Below are 20,185 nucleotides of genomic sequence, written 5' to 3'. Positions count from 1 at the left end.
GCGAGTCGGGATTGAACTCGGGCCGCCGGGGTCATCACGCAGAGCGTCAACCGCTACACTACCGCTCAACCACAGACGCACGTGCACACGTATAGAAATATCAACTTCTGGGGCAAGTGCTGTAGAGCGAGCGGCTATGAAAGGCTGTCAGAGCACACGACGGGGTTGTTGTCGGGAGCACCACGCCTGGCCAGCCTCCATCTCCCGCCTGCTGACGACGTTTGCACATCGTGCCAGGCACTCATTTATGGCCGAGTCAACCCAGGAGAGGCCCGCACCCACGCACACAAAACACATTCGCACGGCGCGCATCAGGGGGCCCGGGCGAGGGGCGCGTGGCCGCACGCACCCGGGAGGCCAGCAGGTCGACGGGGTAGTCCTCCGCACGCGTGTCCACATTGAGCCCCCTCGACAGCTTGTCCACGGCGTCTTCCAGCCGCTTGTCCATCGTCACGGCCCTCTGCTCCGCCTGCTCCCTCTCGGCCAGGTGCAACCTGCGGAGGGGCGGCACCCCGGGCTAAATCCCACCCGGCACACCGCGTCCAGTGCCACCTGTTCCACCTATAACGCGTGTTTTCACGATGCGAATTGGATACAGCGCAATTGAGTGAACTGAACTACGCCGCGCCAGCAGCAATAAGTGGATGTGCGGCTGCCTCGGGAGTAGCATCGCACGAGACGGGATGCTGGTGGATGCTTCTAGATGCTACCCACACGCCTCGGTCTTTGTTCGGACTGCGTACGCATTTCGCGTGTCATCGCCGACTGTGCTTTACCGCTACATGATATATCATTTATTATAACGCGATTTTTACATCACGCAGTGTTCTTCAGGTAAGTAACTAGCGCGTTTTAGGGGAACAGACTGTATGCCTCTTTCTCTCTCGCGCCAGTCTACCAAGGAGCCAGCAAATATTCAGTGAGAACTTACGCCCTGCTGTGTGAGACCATGGTGTCTGCATGCGAGTCTGTGGGTTTCCACGCCTGTCTACTCACTTGCAGCACTTGACCCAACAGCCTACACGGACTATTTGGGGGACATGTATCTTTGTCTGCATTACATGTCATGCAGTGAACCGCAAATTAATACCACTGTCCTTGTCGCGTGGGATGGGTAAATAATTGATCGGGCGCGTGCAATGTGTAACGCGGCTAAATATGAAACTGGTGCAGCACTCGGTGTTAGAGAATGGCCCACAGAAGCAGACATCACAAAACTACGTCTGAGATCCCTTCTACACAGTAGAGGGGGGCATGTTCCCACCCCACCCCACCCCTGCCAAACAGAGAGTAAATGCTCATTGCACCGTAATAAAACTGATTTTTCTTTTATTTAAGAACTAGAATTTAGCCAAATTCAGTGCAGCACAAGCACTGAATAGGAAGGACACGCCACGGTGGGACGCGAGTAACTGGGGTTTTTTTTAAAAACCCTGACTTCAATCAATGAATGTGTCCGTTGTTTGCCATTTCTAGCAGTGTAATGTGCAAGAATGGTAACTGTTCTAGCTGCCAAACTCCCACCGTGACCTTCGCTAAACTCACCAGCTATCTTCCAGCACGTGTTTGCCATCTACGGTTGGTTAATCCAATATTTACACTCCTTCAAAAGAAGTGCACAGAGATCAATATTTGCACCACACGGGGCACACTTGGTAGCTCCCACACCGTGACAAGAGGGGCCACTCAAGCGGTCACTGTGGAGGCCCCTTTGTAAAGTAAAAAAAAAATCCCACAAATTGTATACCATCTGTGCTTTTGGCATGATGACTAAGACAATTAATAATGAAAAAATGTGCCAATGTGTTACTGCTTTCAGCACCACCGTGTGTGTTGGAGAGCAACCCACAGACACATTTAACAATTGGGTATGGACGTTCTTGCTTGTGATTACAACCGGCACCATCATGCATCAAGTCGTGAGACGAAGTCTCCATTTGGATCTCTCCCCGAGAGCAGTGTAATCCCTTCGTGTTCGATGAACGGCCCACAGAAGCGGATGTCACAGAAGCTACCTTTGCCGACCCTTCCAAGTGTCCTTTGATGCAGCACACTGCCATCGTCGCATGAGAGTCAAACCGCTGTATTTAAGGCTCAAAGCTGGGATTCAGCCAAACGAAATGCAGAACTAAATTTAATGTGGTGGGTTGCTTATTTATTTATCATTTACGCAGTCACTGGTGACCAGGCTAAGACCTTCAACTCAGTGACACTTGTGAACCCGGTTTCATCTCTGATCCCAGGCTCTCAGGGGTGCCCGCTCAGCATGTCTGACCTCTGAGCTACCTCGCCACATCCGGCCAGTGTGGTTCCTATCTCGAAGCGGATTTTTTCTCGTTCGTTATATACGAACCAAAGAATGATGAGTTCACTTGCGGATGGATAGACCAATAGTCGAATTGGATGGACCACTTAATACATGGTGGGATGGATGAGTGATTGAAAGCGTGGTGGGCTCCTGAATGACGCGATGAGACGGAGAGTCCATTCCGCTCTCTTGCGGAGCCACGTTACCCACTCTCGCCTTCGGGAACGGCCCACGGAAGCAGATACCACAGAGCTACCTCTGAGTCTGACATCGCTTCAGGTGGCTTCAAGTGTCTCAAGGTCGGCAACTAATTTATTCACAACTGCTTTATCTGGTGTTCAGTTTCGTTGTCCTTTCCTGCGCCTCCGGTTAGGACGGTTGGCTACTCACGGCGCGAGAGAAGTTCGACATACGTACACGCCGCCCGCCACCCCCCCCCCCCCCCCCCCACCGCCGCTTCCCACCTCCACCCCCGTGCCACCGGTGTCAGCATCGCGCACCTGAGCCGCTCCTCCAACTCGGCGATGCGGGCCTGCATGTCGCGGGCGTCCTCCTGCGCGGCCTGCATGCCGGCGTCGTAGCGTGCGCGGGCCGAGCTCAGGGCGCCCGACGCCTCCTCCGTGTCGCGCAGCCGCTCACGCAGCGACTGGATGAGCGACGCGTGCCGGGCGCCGTTCTCACGGTGGGACTCCAGCTCGGCGCGCAGCTCCTGCGTCGCCGACTCCTTGGCCGCCAGGCGCCCGCGCAGCTCCCGCAGCTGTTTGAGAGGTTTCGGGGGTGGCGGGGGGGGGGGCGTGGGAAGAGGAGGAAGAGGAGAAGGACGCGAGGATTGTTTCTCCATAAGAGATTTGTTTTTAGTTCGATCGCATAAATATAAATCTTATTCTTAGCTCTTTCGGTAAAGTCACGTTGAAGGGAAACAATAAAATAATAAATTATATAAACAATAACAATTCTCACGACATATTCTTAGTTTTTTCGGTAAAGTCACGTTGAAGAGAAACAACAAAATAACAAAATATATATAAAACAATTAAAAAAAAAAATTCTCACGACGTTTCGACCATAACTCAAACGGTCATCATCAGGTGTGTCGGTTTGCATAAATTTATTTTGAAAACGGCACATTTATTTATATATATAAAAATAACGTTTGCGTCACGCGCAACGATGGCAGTTTGCCAGGACTAGTCCATCTATTTTTTGAAAAGAGGAGGGGGGAGACGAAATTTGTTTTTATGTATGCTGTCTGAAAGGCACTGTAAGCGTGAACAATCAATCAAGAACTGAAATGATTTATCAAATCTTTCCAATGATTGCTAAGATAGAATCCATCTTCTCGGTTGAAATTGTCTCTGTGTTTGTATATGTGGATAGCCTCATGAACGAATCTCTCATGGAAGCCAGATGGCTTACAAAGAACCTCCGTCTTGGAAAAGTCAATGTCATGTGAGCCTACTGAATTATAACAATGATCTGCCACGGCCGAAGTGTTGGTCCTACCGTGTTTTAGGTCTGCTTTGTTCTCACGAATGCGGTCCGAGACATGGCGTTTGGTTTCTCCAATGTAACTACTACCACAGAGGCAACTTAGTTTGTAGACACCAGGGTACTGTATGTCCGGAATCACATCTTTTACCGACGGAACCAGATCACGGATTTTATGTAATGTATTGAAACGGACCTGGATCTTATGTCTATTCAAGATTTTGGAGATCTTTTTTGTGATCCCCGCAATGTAGGGTAAAGTGATGGTTTTGGAAGGCTCCTCAAGAGGGTCTTTCTTCATGGTTTGAGTGATAGCTTTGCGGATTGTATAGTCGGAGTAACCATTAGCCTTAAGAGCTTGGTGTACGTGCTTGAGTTCACTGCCTATGTGTTCCTGGTCGGATATGCATTGGGCTCTATGGTACAGAGTCTTGATGAGAGAATTCTTCTGTGATGGATGGTGGTGGGAATCCGGTTTCAGATAAGCATCCGTATGGGTAGCTTTCCTGTAGACAGAGTGGCTCATTGAACCATCAGGTCTCTTTTTTATTAGGACATCCAAAAAAGGTAGCTTGCCATCTTTTCGACTTCCCTGGTAAATCTGATGGCTGGGTGTACGGAATTGATGTGGTCGAAGAATTGGTCTAGAGCAGGCCGGCCATGTGGCCAGATGACAAAAGTGTCATCCACGTACCTCTTCCATAAGGTTGGGCGCAGAGTGGCAGTCTGGATGGCGTCAGTCTCAAATTTCTCCATGAAAATGTTAGCTATAACCGGAGATAGGGGGGAGCCCATTGGGGTGCCCTCAGTTTGTTTGTAGAAAGTTCCATTCCAAGTGAAGTATGTATTGGTTAAACAGTGTCTCACCAGGGGGGGTACCTTAGTGTTTAGTCCTTGATGAACCAAGTCTTCAATGATTGCGATGGTGTCAGGTACAGGAACTTTGGTGAATAAGGAAACTACATCAAAACTGACAAGCAGGTCGTCTGGGGACAGGGAAATACCCTTGATTGTCGATACCAGGTGAGTAGAATTTTGTACCGCAGAGGTGGTTTTTCCAGTGAAAGGACGCAGGATTTCAGACAAAAAACGAGCCAGTTTGTAGGTGGGGGAGTTGATAGTAGAGACGATGGGACGAAGGGGTGTATCTGCTTTATGTATTTTTGGTAAGCCGTATAATAAATACATAAATGCACCGTTTACAAATAAATAAATAAATGCAAACCGCCACTTCTTTCAAATGTTTCTTGCCGTTGGTTTTTCACACCTGATCACAACCGTTTGTGTTATGGTCGAAACGTCGTGAGAATTTTTATTGTTTTATATATATTTTATTATTTTATTGCTTCGCTTCAACGTGACTTTACCGAAAGAGCTAAGAATATGAATTACTGCAGTCACGAAAGCTTTAAATAAAAAAAAGAAATCTGTCGTTAAACCCTCCACCCCACCCGACGCAGCCAATTAGTAAGGTTTGTCACGTAAACAGAACTTACAAATTCTTCTGCAACTCACCGGCGAGTTGAAATGACAATAAGCTGGCACGCTGAATGCTTGAACACGTGACCGTGTAATGTGTTTGGACGTGTAGGGTGGCGAAGGTGTCGTGACACGTTTGGTGAGATAATTTTGGTGGAATCACAGTCGAGATGACCGTGAGGCGCCGATTTCGAACTCCCGGTACATTTGAGCCGCTGCTGGAAGCTGCTCCCACCATGGGCAGCCGCTACCGCGTTGGTGGCCGAAACCACGTGCAGTGAGCTGGCTGCCATGCAGCTCGCGTTCGAAGAAAGATGACTCAGGAGGCACGAGGAGAAACCACAGACGAGTAGGAATGCAGCCAAATCGTGAGCAGGTGCCGACAATTACCTAAGATTTTACGGTCCTGTATATGTTGAGCTGTTATCAGCCAGTTGATGAGTGTTTGCATATGGCAGGGGATCTGAGCACCAGGATGACATCCCATTGTGCGAGGGAGAAACATTATATCCCATACAGATGGAATAGGTTATGTCCACATTTTTGCCGCACTGCATTCTCCTTGCTAGCCAGGGTACGGCTCCTTGATGCCCACGGGAAGTAAATTTCACATTTGTGTAATCCACCAAACCCTTACCTCAACAGTCCTGGATTGCAGGCGTGCGCCACCACCACGTGATTCATACATGCACCAAGCGATGCATGTACGGTGAGCATAGGAATCGATTTTAATCTACGAGTCGTTCAACACACATTCACGAATACCGCGATTCCGTAAACCATAGAACCTAAATACAGTATGTACCCGAGCTGACCTCTACACCACAACCAACACCCTTGCATTCCCATATTTTTAGACAGCTCAAGTTGGCTGCCAATTTGGGTAAGAGTCTGATTTCTTTGCGATGATTTCATCTCACGGTCTGGCCCAAATTCCAACGTCAGAATTCACGCCAAGTGGAAGTACTTCACCGAGCAAGCCAATCGAAAAATGTGCAGGCGGGGAGAAAATTTCACTTTACATCTGGCGTGGTGAGTGACCTGCCCCAGAATTGTCCTTCAACTCGAGGTCTGGAGACAATTCCGGCCTACCCAGGCGGTTCACTCGAGCAAACCTGAGCCGACCCGTCCATGGACGTGCGGCGTGGGTCACCCCGGGCTGTGGCCTCCTCGCGAGGCTGCATCACCAAGCGTCGTTTCGCATAGCGGCACACCCACGGTTCCACTTTCATACCAAGTTCGCTCATTTCGGGAAACTAAATTGATTGCAAACAAAATGACGATTCTGTAATGTTACATTATTACACGTATGAAAACTGAATGACACATTAACGTTCACGAGTTCGTTCCTAATTTGCATTTATAATTTTTTTTTGGTCTATGGGCATACAACCGTAAAAAATATTTCGGTGGGTAGGGGACAATTACCTCCCCCCCCCCCCATCGTGGTTGCATCTCTGGCCACAAAACGACAAAGATCCCCCCGGATAGCCTCAACATACTGTTGGGGCAAGTGCTGTTAGCGAGCACCTTTGAAGGCCAGCACACGAGGGGGTGGGTGGCCAGCACCACGCCCGCCCGGCCGCCTTTGTCTCCCCAGTGGCGATATTTACTACACACTCGTCTGAGGCTGAGTCGACCTGGACCGAGGCCCGGAACCCATTGAGACAATCGTCACCGGTGTTTGGCATCCGTGGGCGGCAATCGAACCCGGGTGGGCCGCAGAGGGCTCGTAGCCCTCTGCGGCCACCCCCACGCATCGTCGCGCTCCGCAGTCCTCACCTCCGCCTCGAGCCCCTCCTGCTTGACCTGCATGGCGGCGAGCTCACCGCGTGCCGTCTCCGCCGCCGTACGGTAGTGGCTGCCCGACAGCAGCTCGCGCGACGGTGCCGCGGCGGCCTCTAGCAGCGGCTCGAACGTCACCTTGCGCGGCGGGGAGCGGGGAGGGGAGCGGGGATTCGTCTCAGCCGTGTCTGGCCGGGGAAATTCTTTCCAGCCTGCACACCACGACCACTCGTCGCGTGCATGCTCTCAGTGAACCGGCGACTTGGGACATTTTTCCGCACCCTGCACATGGCATCCAGCATGCCTCCTCTCGCTATGTGTGTGGCCATCAGTCGCTCCATACTCATAGTCGACCGGCGATTAGGAGAATGTTTCCGCACCCTGCACACCGCATCCAGTTTACCTCCTCTCGCTAAGGTTATTAGTCACGTGCATACTCTTAGTCTACCAGCCACCTGGAAAGTTTGCCGCACTCTGGACACCACATCTGGTATATTATGGCTGTGGGTTTACTAATCACGTGCTGCCTACTCCAGCATACCAGCGATACCGGTGAATATTCAGTTAATCCCTGGGGGGGGGGGGGGGGGGGGCACCAGGTGTGATGCAGACCGCTATTCGATCATGAGCCTACCCCGGCACCCCATCACTAGGGCCACCATCACCACCGTGACCACCAACCACATGCTCCCAGGTGCACGCCCGCTTGTGTAAACATACGCACACACACCTGGCGCATGGGCTTTAGTCGTAAGGCATTTTTACTTGTTGGGAGGTTATCTACATATCATTGCAAATGGTAAAGCGCTATGCTAGCATAATGCAGTCATTAAAAAACCTGACGGATTTCCAGCGATCGGATGCCATGACCAGGCAAGAGTGGTCTTTCTACCGCGGCTGTAAGATAGAATATGCACATATATATTATTTACATGTAAAAAAAAAACATGGGTGTTTTAAAAAATAAGGAAAATAATAGTTTCATAATTATTATTCATGCTTTTTCAACTTGTAATGTGCCGCACAGCATTCGCTCGCTCTCGAAGAGAGAGGACTGCTCAGAGGTGTGAGGAACCACAGGCAAGCGGGAAGACAGCAGCCAGGCGGTGTGTTGGTGCCAACAATTTCCCAAGCTCTGCAGTCCTTTATATATTAAGGTGTTTGCAGCCGATTAATTTGCGCGTGGGAGGAAACCGGAGCACCCGGAGAAAACCCAACACTCTATCCCATACAGCTGGAACAGATGGAGTCCACATTTTGCTTTACTGCATTCTCCTACCTAACAAGCCAGGGTATGGCTCCTCAACGCTCGCCGGAAGGGACATTCTGGCACTTGTGTGATCCACCAATCATCGCCTCCACAGTGCCGGATCACAGATGTGCGTCACCATCGCCCGGTAATAATAGTGAGCCCGACTTAGAGTGCGTGGAGATATAAAGCGCAGCAAGTCATTAACACAAGTTAAAGGCACAGATTATGATGATGATGATGATAGCGTGAATCTGGTGTTTAAAAAAAGGCAGCAATAATGTTGTGATAATAACTCCGGAAATTAAGTTCAGCTGGTAAACACATTTTTTCTTTTAATTGCCACAGATTATCAATGTCAGGATGTAATATAATAAAAAAAAACACCCAGCGTGAATTCCTAAGTTCGGTGCGTGAGTTCATATATTCATTCGTTTATTTATTTTGGAGGATCACGTTCGTAATGGCACATCTGTTGAATTCCTGCATGGTAATCGCACTCAACAGTGATCCCCCGTATAGCTTTAACAGACTGTTGGGACAAGTGCCGTTAGCGAACACCTATGAAGAGGGGGTGGGTGGGCAGCACCACGCCCGGCCGCCTTTGTTTCCCCAGTGGTGATGTTTACACATCACACCAGGCAATAATTTGAGGCTGAGTCGACCTAGGGGAGGCCTAAGAACGATTCAAATAATCGCCACTGGTGTTGGCCGTGAGCGGGAATCGAATTCGGGGTTGCTGGGTTCATAGCGCAGCGCAGCGCTAATTGTTGCACTACCGCTCCCCAACGCGCACGAGAAGCTGCAATCAACTTGATTTTTTTTTTAAGCTGAGCGTCGCCACTCGCCACTTGTTGCAGATGGTTTTGCCCTTCGAGCCCGGTGGCCATCCTGGTAAATAATGTGGTCTGCATTGAGCCGAGAAAAAACACGCGCCGCTTCGTTTCGCAGTGAGGGAAGGGTCAAGGCCTTGTCTGCCGGCGTCACGGTCCAAAGTAACTTTGACGGGCTCTTAAATATTCCCGCAAATTACCTCATTAGCAATAAACTAAAGCGCGCTCGTCAACCACGCTGCCTTGTTGCTCAGGGGTGTGCTGAGTTGTTGCTACACTGCGCCTGTGTGCCATTGCAACATTGCTCCCGGGTGGCAGACTTCACTCTTCAATGGAACAGCGCCTTCATAATAACCTTGTGCAACGAGAATGACCCGAATACCAAATGCGCTAATTATTCTCACTTCTATAATTATTATGATGCGTCCCCCCCCCCCCCCCCCAGCCCGCCCACCCGCCAGACACACTGTTGACCGTAGAGACCGTGTAAGGGCCCAGATTCGCAGCTATGGTCGCAGCCGTTCATTCCTAACGATTAGATGGACGTGCAAGCCAGTCGCGTACGGCAGCAAGCGCGTTGATGATCACCGCCAGGTCTTGTGCGGCGTTCTCGGCACGGCGATGCTAAGAACCTCGTAAAGTCCAACTAGCGCAGGTGTTCTCTTAAGCTGGGGGTGCGAGAGGCCCTTTGGTGGTTGGTGCAAGACATGGGCAGGTATTTTTTTTAGAAGGTAAATCATCGAGACACAAATTATGCACGGGCAGGTAAGTACAACTTACTTTGTTTCGTCAAACCTCGGTGTATTTATTAACATTGTCAATTGTTTATCGATGGAGAGCCAAAGGGGTGCAAGGCTGCAATAAAGTTTAAGAATCGCTGGACTAGAGGATGGCTTGGGTCGCTTAAAAGTGAGACGTGACATATACCTAAACAAATAAACACAATTGGCCAAAGAAAATGAATGTGGAAGGCCTGCGCGTGTATACGTTTTGATTTCCACCATGGCTACGGGAAAAAAAAGAAAGCGCCATACAATGTAACTGGAATTGGCCAAAAATCCCAACGCTGAAAGATAACCTGCTAATCGCTCAATTGGGACTATGCACAGCAACAATAGCGCCCCCTTCCTACGAAAACATTCCAGTAACCCTCCTGAAGAACGAGCATTGAAGAGTCAGTGAGGCTCTCCTGGAGAAACAAGAATGATAATTAAAATTAACTGGCCGAATAATAGTCATGTACGTGTCTTTGAGTTAGTTGTGTGTGTTTGCGTAAGTCACGTGTTGTGATGTTTGCGTGCCCACGGAGTGGGGGTAGTGTAGCGGTTCGTGCGTTGCGCTTCGAACCTGGCAACCCGGGTTCAATTCCCGCTCACGGCCAACGCCAGTGACGATTATCTGAACCGGTCTTGGGCCTCCCCTAGGTCGACTAAGCCTCAAATGAGTGCCTGGTGCGGTGTGTAAACATCGCCACTGGGGAGACAAAGGCGGCCGGGCGTGGTGTTGGCCACCCACCCCCTCGTGTGCCGTGCCGGCCTTCATAGGTGCTCGCTAACAGCACTTGCCCCTTCAGTCTGTTAAGGCGATATGGGGGATCTTTGTCTCTACGTGTCATACGTGTCATACGTGTCATACGTGTCATACGTGTCATACGTGTCATACGTGTCATACGTGTCATACGTGTCATACGTGGCATACGTGTGAGCTTGTGCGAAATAAGTTCTGCATACATGCATATTACAATGTGTGGGTATGTTGTGTAACGCCTGTGTGTGTAATTAATGTGAGATTAATGTGAGATTGTGTGTGCGTGTATGTTTAATGCTGGCACAGGTAAATCCCCATTGGGCAATAAATGCTAACTTTCCATGGGGACCCGGTACCACAATAGAGACCTGGTCACGGAAAAAAAAAACTAACAAAAAAAGCAAGTCCGGTCAAAAAAAAATCATGCGGCCGGGCGTGGTGCTGGCCACCCACCCCCTCGTGTGCCGTGCCGGCCTTCATAGGCGCTCGCTAACAGCACTTGCCCCCAACGATCTGTTCAGCCTATATGGGGGATCTTTGCCTTTGTGTGCGTGTCTTTGTGTAAGGCGTGCGCGTGGTTTTGTAAGTCTTGCGTCGTATAGACACGGCACACATGGTTACTACCAAACAACGCCTCGCTGTCGCAATCACTGCTTCGATCGATAGCTGTGCTGTGACGTACAGCATAGGCACGGGTCAGGCCAGGTTAGGGTCAAGGGTATACACCAGACGGTTTACTCATTGGTGGTCGATGAAGACCGCATGCTCATTCTGCATCGCTAACCATTGTAGAGGGTAAGAAGCTGGTAAAAGCGTAGCCCTGCACATTCTAGCTCACGCCGCTCCTGGAGAAGGCAGTAGGGAAGAAATGTGGAGTCCACCTGCTTTGTATGCATGGGATAAAGTGTTTCCCCCTCGCACACGAGGGTTTTTCTCCGGGTGCTTCAGCTTCCTCCCACACGCAGCACTCATTAATTGGCTGACAACACCCCAATGTCTAGAGGACCGCAGAACTTGGGCAAATTTTAGTGCCAGCTCATGGCGTCGCCGTTGCCTTCCTGCCCGTCTGTGATTCCTCCTCGCGCCCCTGGGTTGTTCTCTCTCTTCGAGAGCGAGCGAATGCTGTGCACGGTGGCACGTTGCATGTTGAAATGAAGAGGCTGCACAAGCATGATACAAAACTTGTCTTGTGTTATTATCACGGACGTGTCGTTGCGAGTGTGGCGGTGGCTGGGATTGTTCAGAAGTCGGAGATTAAACTAGCTTCTCAATGGTCACGAGCTATTGGTCTCAAGCCATCAATAACTGCTCGTAAAACCATGCTTTTAAATGTACAATTTCCCCTTAAATGTAGCTTCGGCGCAGCTTTGAGAATTAATTTCTACATTCTGGCAGAGAATGTGGGGAAGTGTGCCCGTGTGTATAAAAGAGGTCGCTTTCAAGAAATCTCCGCGGTAGTTCTATGGTGTCATCTTCTGCGGAGCCGTTCTCTGTCACGTGAGGTGATGATTCGCTGCTCTGCGAGAGTTGGCAACTCATCACGCTGCCTCATGACATGACGCCCATCGCGTAAGCGGAGTAGAAATTGGGGAAAAGACAAAATAGGAAAAGATGTGTGTGCACGTGGTCACCACGTACCTTCGCGCCTGAGGAACTGCTCCTTCTCCAACGGAAGAAACAAGAAAGTGAGAATCAGCATCGGGTGAGCAGTCACATTCACACATATTTCCTGCTGGGATGACGCGGCCGTAATAACTGGTTTGCGCGATGCAGCCGAATTCGCAATGTGTGTCAACAGCACTTGTTTAACCACGTCACGTGATTAACTCGAGAGACATGAAAGCTTTTATGCGAACGAGCTGAGAGCCCAAACGGAGACTCTCATTGTCAAGGGAGACCTGGGAATTCAAAAGTACAGCATTATAAATACAAGCAAATAGTCACGGAGCTCTGTTTTGTTTCATTTAAATGAGCTACAAATGACTAATTGGATATACAGGGTGAACGGATACCCTGCTAAATAATACATTGGAGCTGTTCTACAGGAAACAACATTTCACTTCATAGTCTCTACACGTCTCCCTTTCATCTTAATGCAAATATTACACATACGGTCTCATCTGCAAGACACGGGGCCACCATCGCGCTCACAGTATCCACTCAGATGTTGAGAAGAAAGCAAGAGGCTCATTAGAAATCAGGGGGGGGATTCTATAAACATATTACTCTGTGCGGTTACACTCTTTTGAAATGAGGCTGAGCGACTGCTAAATTCAGCACTCCGGGCGCTTGGTGACTCATACAACACGTGGCCACTACTCCCAGCGCTGCGGACGCGAGGGTCGGTGGATCACCGCCACAGATGTTGTGAAACTTCCCTCCCCCCCGTGGGCGTCCAGGAGGTGCCGTACCCTGGCTCGGCAGGAGAAGGCAGAACAACGAAAAATGTGGACTCCACATCTTCCCCCTCACGTGCCGTGGGTTTTCTCCGGGTTCTCCAGTTTCCTCCCACATTGATTGATAACACCTTCACGTACAGAGGACCGCAGAGCTTGGACAATCGTTGGTGCCGGCTCCTCACCGCGTGGCTGCTGCTGCCTCCCCACACGTCTGTGGCTCCTCTTAATCTCTCTCTCCGAGAATGAGCCACTACGCTGTGCGGCGCCGCGTTACGAGTTAACATTACGGTATTATTATTATTGGCGGCATGTAGACACCAAACCCGACAATGCCTTCGCGACGTCGCTTTCTCACGTGGCCGGAGGCAGGTGCCTCTGAGAGTCACTACGCTTGCGATGCAACACGATTGAGCGATCTACCTTCACCCGCCAGGCAATTTCGGGCCATCAATTCCTCTTCCCTCGAGCTGTTCTGTCTAATGAAAGCTACGCGGTAACCATCTCCACCAGGAAAAGGGGCTCGCTCAGCACACACGTGTGCGTGCGCTGTCGCAGGATGAAATGAATCCGCGGCAGAATTAATTATAAATTATGTTAATTTTCTAGGCCCATTTATGGAGTAATTTGGCGTGGTTTTGCCCATATAAGAAATACTGCAACGTGTGTATGTGTTCGAGCATGGATCAAGCATGGATCAAGCTATGACATTTTTAATACCTGTGTGTATTCAAGCTGTGATATTTAGAATTCTTGTTTGTATTTGTTTGAGCATGGATCAAGCATGGATCAAGCTGTGATATTTTTAATACCTGTGTGTATTCAAGCTGTGATATTTTGAATACATGATTTCTGGATTTAAAAAGACGATTGGTGAATTGAAAAGGCCCATATTCGGCCGTCCCTTGACGCTGATTGGCTTCCTTCTGAATTAACATAATTTATCATTCATTCTGTAGCAGATTCATTGTATCCTGTTACAGCGCGCCGCATGACAGTTTGCCGGGTCATCATCATATTCCACTTTTGAAACCCGGTATCGGCGAGAAGCCACAGATGGAGAGCTTCGTGCACCGTGCCTGACGCATCACCATCATTTATTCATCGCTGCATTTGAAAATGTACCCACGAGGAACCTGCACCGTGATGTTTAGCGGTTGATCTCCTCCAGTGGAGTAGAGGAGTAGTCGCGTGGTTAGCATGGGCCCTGGTGGAAGGTACGAAATGCCCCCCCCCCAAAGCCTCCCTATTCATTCCCCCAACCCCCTCTGCGTAGTGCAGTGCCTGAGGCCCTCTAGGCCCGTGGGCCCCGGTGCAGTTGCACTGCCTGCACTCTCGACGGCTACGCCACCGCTAATTCCACTTAAATGTCGAAATTTTATTTTTCTTTGAAATAAATCTGAATATCTGGAGAGTTGAAAAAAACCCCACCATGCCCTCGAGGGGATAAGGTCTGCAACATACGGGCTCGTGAATCTACTTGCTGTACTGCTAACCCATGGCCATCTGGCTCAGAGGGTTGGACTTTCACAAATCTGTACGTGATCCACCAACATTTGATTCCAAAGCACCACTTTGGTTATAGTCTTTTCTTTAAAAGAGTCGCCTCAAAGCACAGATTATTTTTTTCAATTTAGTTTATCCCCATTTGTTGCGTATATTGTCCGCAATGCATTGTTTTTAACATTGTACTCGGCCTGCAACCACTTGCTTTACGGAGTAATTATCTCAAAATCTCCCTTGTTTCGGCCCCCCGAGATTTACTGCATGGGAGGCGCTGTATAAATAATAACAAATGATGATGGTGATGATGATGATAATGAGAGGCATGCGGCCACCACACGTGGATGAAGCCAGCTCTTCGTCGGCGCTAATGAGGTGGATCGGCTCTACCTGCCGGCTGAGAGGGTGGCGATCATCTCGTCCTTCTTCTCCATCTGCCTCTTGTACATCTTGAGCTGCTCCTGCATCTGCAGGCGGTGACACAGCCACGCGGAATAGCCGTGATCAGCGGGTATATCAACAACAACAACAGCAGCTGCCACCGCCGCCGCCATTCACCAGTAAGTGGCAGCGACGTCACCACAGCGCCTGTGCACTTTGAGGCCACGTGAAGTGTCGATGGCTCACTGACAGGTTACGGGACAGACCTAAGGTGCCATGGTTTGACTGAGATGACTGGCAGATGCACCAACTGTGCCAACTTGCTGCGTTTCAGCCGCCCGGGCGCCCCGCTCGTTAACATGCACACAGCCAGGCGCGCGTGACTGACTTATATGTCAAATATATAATTACTGTCTGTCATGTGATAGTCGTGCGTTGGTACGTTCGGTCAATTCCATTGTTAAGTTGTTATGATACTCTCCAACACACCGGTGTGCTGAAGTAGGAACAAATTGGCACGTTTTATTGACGTGACGAACCTTACCAATTGGCTGTGTCGGGTGGTGATGGTGGGGTTAACGACATTCATATTTACGCGATCTCACCAAAAGAAAATGTATTATGAATATTGGTCTCCAAAGCCTCCGTGTTAAACTGACAAAACACGTAAAGAGCACTCAGCCTTTGTGTACTCACGATACCAAAAAACACCACCAGCTTTCCCCGAAGAGTTGCAATGCGGTCCCCTTGTCCGAGGCCACCATCAAAAATAAATTGGAGTAAATCTTCGTACAGCGGGGTGGAAAAGCAACGGTTGAAAGGCGTTATAGTTGAAGTCTAAAAAAAAATTCTAGCAACCCAAGGAGGTGGCAGTAGACGCCGATGAATTACCGAGGAAACCAAATGACGACAATGAACTTCTTCAAGACATCCTTGTGTTGAAAAAGACAAAGTCAGTGATTTCCTGCGCACGTTCAACTTCTTTTGCACCGTACAGAGCCAAACCGTGCTAATTGGCAATGAGCATTGGACACGTTATACCTGGGGAGCGCATCCACACGTACGCAAGGATGACACTCGAAGGCGCCGCACAGATGGATTACATCGATCTCTGCACTGCAAGCGCCTGACCACCTCGCAGTCCATTATCATAAAATGTCAACAGCACGCGGAGCGCGCCACCCACGTGACCGCGCTACGTGTCCAGCTCTTGTGCCAATCCACTGCTGGATGAGGTCCTCCGCACGCATTGGCGGGTCGTGGGGTGGGGTGGGTCTATATGACCAGCGCGGGTTTCGGCTTGCGAGAAGCGTCAAAATCGAGTGCAGTACAACAATCCCGCACTGCCCTCTGCTGCACAACACGTGGTGCCGCAGTGCTGTGGGCTTGTAAACACCCAGCCTCCTCGCTTGATGGGGTCGCCCATCCACGCTTCTACACCTGCTTGGCCGCTTCGCTTAGAGCTCCCGGTGACTTCTGGCGGATTTCCGGCGATGTGGTCACGACTGCAGCTGAGCAGCGTCTCGTCAGTCGTCATTGTGACGTTGTGTCAACTTTGGCGACGGCAGAGCAAACCGGCCACCCCTCTGGATTGCAAGTCCCTTTTAAAGCAACGTTTGGGGATGCGTCTTAATAAGCCGGTAGGTGATTGTCCCGTGATCCGATTTATAGACGGTAAATTGCAGCTTTTGTTGACACCGGGGAATACGTTTAGGGTGCGTCTTACTTTCCGTAGCGTCTTATAATTTGGGGAATAGGGTATCACTTATTTTTATTGGACGTCTCTGTGCCTGTGCAGTGCCCTGAGTGACATGCAGAGCAAGAGGACTTGCTGATTGAGCAGACAATTCAAATAGCCTGAGTAATTCGATTATTTTTACTATTTGGCTGCTATCAATTTGCACATGATAAGCCGACATTTCGTTGCGCTATCATTTATGAAAAGGAAACTAATGCTGTAGCTCAGGGGGCTATACCTGGTGCAATAAAATAGTTTAGTTTAATTTCTATATTCTTTGAGTGATTTGCTTACCTTTCTTATATTTTGCACTCCTATCGTATGTTTGTTGTTGTAATGTGCTGACCAGCTCTTACTGGACATCTGTGAAAAAGACCTTTATAGCTCATCGGATTCATCAAGTATTAATGCATATTCTGATTCCGAATTAGCCAGGGATGGACTGAGACCCAGTCAGGGTCTACTCCCGAATGGCTCCTCATTAAGTGGCCCCCTGCACTACCAAACACATTCACCCTTTCTCCAATAAAACATCAAACGCGATTTAAGAGCTTCTTCGCTCACAGGAAAATTAAAAAGAAACCGCTTGTAAACTAAACGACTACTACATCTAGTCCCAAGAATCAAGTCTTTTGATAGATTATTCAGCCAGTTTCTCTTCGAGTGGTTCAGGAAATTCACAACCAGGGCTTAATTATCAACCGGAGCTGTCTGGGACTGAGCTCCTGATATCCAGGGGATAACACTCAAGGGACGTTATAAACTGGATCACAAATCCACGTACAGTACTGCACTCCCATACTTTCACAAATCGGAACAGATAGAGCATTAGCCCACTTGCTCTACTGCCATTTCCCATTTTTACAAATGTAGTTATTTCTTTATTATCTTGCCAAATCTCAAGGAAACGAGAGTAGCCGGAGAAGCCCACCGCACGTACACAAGACGGAGTGGCAATCGAAGGCTCTAACAGACGGGTTAACAAAACTCACTCGCAGTACTGTCACATCCTTGGCCACATCGCAGTCCGTGCAACATGGTTCAGAAGTTTCACAAATCTCGACTTAGTCATCCACCAATACCTGCCTCCAGAGCGCCAGACCGGCCCACCACGCGTGCTTGACCAGGCACTTAATTACGGCGTGCAATGAAATAAATTAATGGTGGCCCCCACGGATGGGGAGATGTCGTCGTGGGTGAAACAGGCGGTTTCTCTCATTTCGGGCGTGGCAGCTGAAACAATGGTGCAAATTGTCTTGACATCCCCTCCACGCGGCAGAATACATGGGTAGTCGATCTGCACAGTTAGTCGATCTGCAGGTCGCGTCTGGTGGGGTAAAGTGTGGGTACTCCCCACCTCTTGCGAGATGTCTGGCGAGCGCGGAAGAATAGGCCAAATACGTGGCGGGGAACCTTCCCCCAGCAGGGGACGTGAGCAGGCAATTGCATGGCTGCGCCTTGCCTCGTCATAGCCGCTCCCTGATCCACGCAGTCCCCATAATCTATCTCCACGATCCTCTCGTATCAACCCTTCCCATCTGTTTTGGTCTCAACCAGCGCACTGCAGGTCACACGCCACCTCTCTCGCTGCTCCTTACCCCCCCCCCCCCTCTACACTGCTCCACTTTGTGACTCCTCTCCCGAGCTCGTAACTGTTCTAGCCTTGCTCAATACAATGAACGTTATTGTTGAACTTCTTTCGCGCCGTACGTAGTAGCCGACCGTGCTTATCTATTACAACTTTAAGCATCTGTTGAACATCTGTGAAAGAGTGCTTCACAGCTCATCGGATTTACTCCAGAATAAACAAAGGTTTTTATTGTGATTAATAGTGCTGTTTGTTGCTGACCCCATTGGCGATTTGGGCCGATGGGCCCTGTGCTCAGCAAAACGCGATTGAAAAAATAATAACTTCCCACACCCCCCCCCCCCTTCTCTATCTACGTCGTTCTCTCTCTCTCCGTTCTTTCTCCACTCCACCCTCGATCCATCCGCCTCTCGTTTACCTCTGACACGCTGCGCCTGAGTCCAGGAGATGCAGGACGCGACTGGCCAGGTGACCTGTATCCCGACGAAAGCAGCAGATCGTGATTGCTGTTCGCGTCAATGCGCCGCGAACCGGCACCTGCCCTTCCTCCTCCTCCTGCTGCTGCTGCTGCTGCTTGCGACGCCTCTGAGCGCTCAGAAGTCCTGTACGTGTTGGACATCGTCCGATCGTGCCGTGTGCGAGTGACAGAAAGGGAGCGCGACACTCAGCGGAGTGAATGGTGAGATGAGTCCCAAGAGCGAAATTGTATTTGATAATGATGATGAAGATGATAGTGCTCGTGATTTCAGTAACAGCACGGTGCCCACTACTTGCTGCTGCTGCTGCTGATGATGATGAATTCAGTAACAGCACGGTGGCCACTACTTGCTGCTGATGATGATGATGAATTCAGTAACAGCACGGTGGCCACTACTTGCTGCTGCTGATGATGATGAATTCAGTAACAGCACGGTGGCCACTACTTGCTGCTGATGATGATGATGAATTCAGTAACAGCACGGTGGCCACTACTTGCTGCTGCTAATGATGATGACTTCAGTAACCCCACCGTGGCAACAACTTGCTGATGATGATATAAATAACACGAATGATGTTAGTGACACCGCCGTGGCCACTGCCTGCTGCTACTGCTGCTGATGGTGATGGTGGTGATGATGATGATGTGACGGAACAGCGTCTCTCGTTGCTATGGTGCGAGCACCAACACCAGCGAGGCGGGGCGGGGCCGGGTGGCTCCCACCTCGCCTCGGCCTCCCCCGCACGCCGCGCGTGGCCGGGCTGGGTACTGGACGAAGGCGACCTTGGGATTGGGAACAAATTTAACTCAAAACAAATATTTTAGCGTTTGCCAGTTAAAGCCCGCTGAGCTATTAGATTTGTATTATTCTTCTTATTCCGAAAATGCGCGCCGTGATACCCTAACCTGGTGACCCGAGTTGGATTCCCGCTCACGGCCAACACCACAGTGACGATTATCTGAACCGGTCCTGGGCTTCCCCTAGGTCGACTCAGCCTCAAATGAATACCTGGTGTGATGTATGAGCATCGCCATTAGGGAGATAAAGGCGACCGGGCGTGGTGTTGGCCACCCACCCCCTCGTGTGCCGTGCCGGCCTTTATAGGTGCTTGCTAACAGCACTTGCCCCTACAGTCTGTTAAGGCTATACGGGGGATCTTTGTCTGTGTGAGTGAGTGCTCCCGTGTGTGTCTGTGTGTGTGATTGCGCTGGGGAGCGGTAGTGTAGCGGTTAGCGCGCTGCGCTACGAACCCGGCGACCCGGGTTCGATTCCCGCTCACGGCCAACACCGGTGACGATTATCTGAACCGGTCCTGGGCCTCCCCTAGGTCGACTCAGCCTCAAATGAGTACCTGGCGCAGTGTGTAAACATCGCCACTGGGGAGACAAAGGCGGTCGGGTGCTCGCTAACAGCACTTGCCCCTACAGTATG

General features: G+C 50.1%; 1 protein-coding gene and 1 long non-coding RNA gene across 3 annotated transcripts in view; both read right to left on the bottom strand.

Annotated features, from left to right (window-relative positions):
* CCDC170 (coiled-coil domain containing 170) overlaps positions 1-20,043 on the bottom strand; it is a 72,699-nt gene extending 52,656 nt beyond the window's left edge. The window contains exons 1-6 of one of the 2 annotated variants that reach the window (XM_076071040.1): positions 18,694-20,043; positions 14,959-15,035; positions 12,308-12,332; positions 7,058-7,198; positions 2,809-3,065; positions 350-494 (exon numbers count right to left, since the gene is read on the bottom strand). In XM_076071040.1, the coding sequence (XP_075927155.1) occupies positions 350-494; positions 2,809-3,065; positions 7,058-7,198; positions 12,308-12,332; positions 14,959-15,035; positions 18,694-18,894 (846 nt within the window). In that variant the 5' untranslated portion in view covers positions 18,895-20,043. The remainder of the gene's footprint in view (positions 1-349; positions 495-2,808; positions 3,066-7,057; positions 7,199-12,307; positions 12,333-14,958; positions 15,036-18,693) is intronic. The other variant, XM_076071041.1, reaches the window with a different exon arrangement.
* LOC142929574 (uncharacterized) lies at positions 13,360-14,952 on the bottom strand. The gene is made up of 2 exons (XR_012945723.1): positions 13,911-14,952; positions 13,360-13,877 (listed from the first exon to the last, which is right to left on the bottom strand). It is a non-coding gene; the product is annotated as an uncharacterized LOC142929574 (long non-coding RNA).
* Positions 20,044-20,185: the final 142 nt, after the last annotated feature.

This window comes from Petromyzon marinus, chromosome 31, assembly GCF_048934315.1.
Source record: "Petromyzon marinus isolate PM22_M1 ecotype Great Lakes invasive population chromosome 31, UKy_Petmar_22M1.pri1.0, whole genome shotgun sequence".
NCBI lineage: Eukaryota > Metazoa > Chordata > Hyperoartia > Petromyzontiformes > Petromyzontidae > Petromyzon > Petromyzon marinus.
The sequence above is the reverse complement of the archived record's forward strand: the minus strand, read 5'-3'. Positions and strand labels throughout refer to the sequence as shown.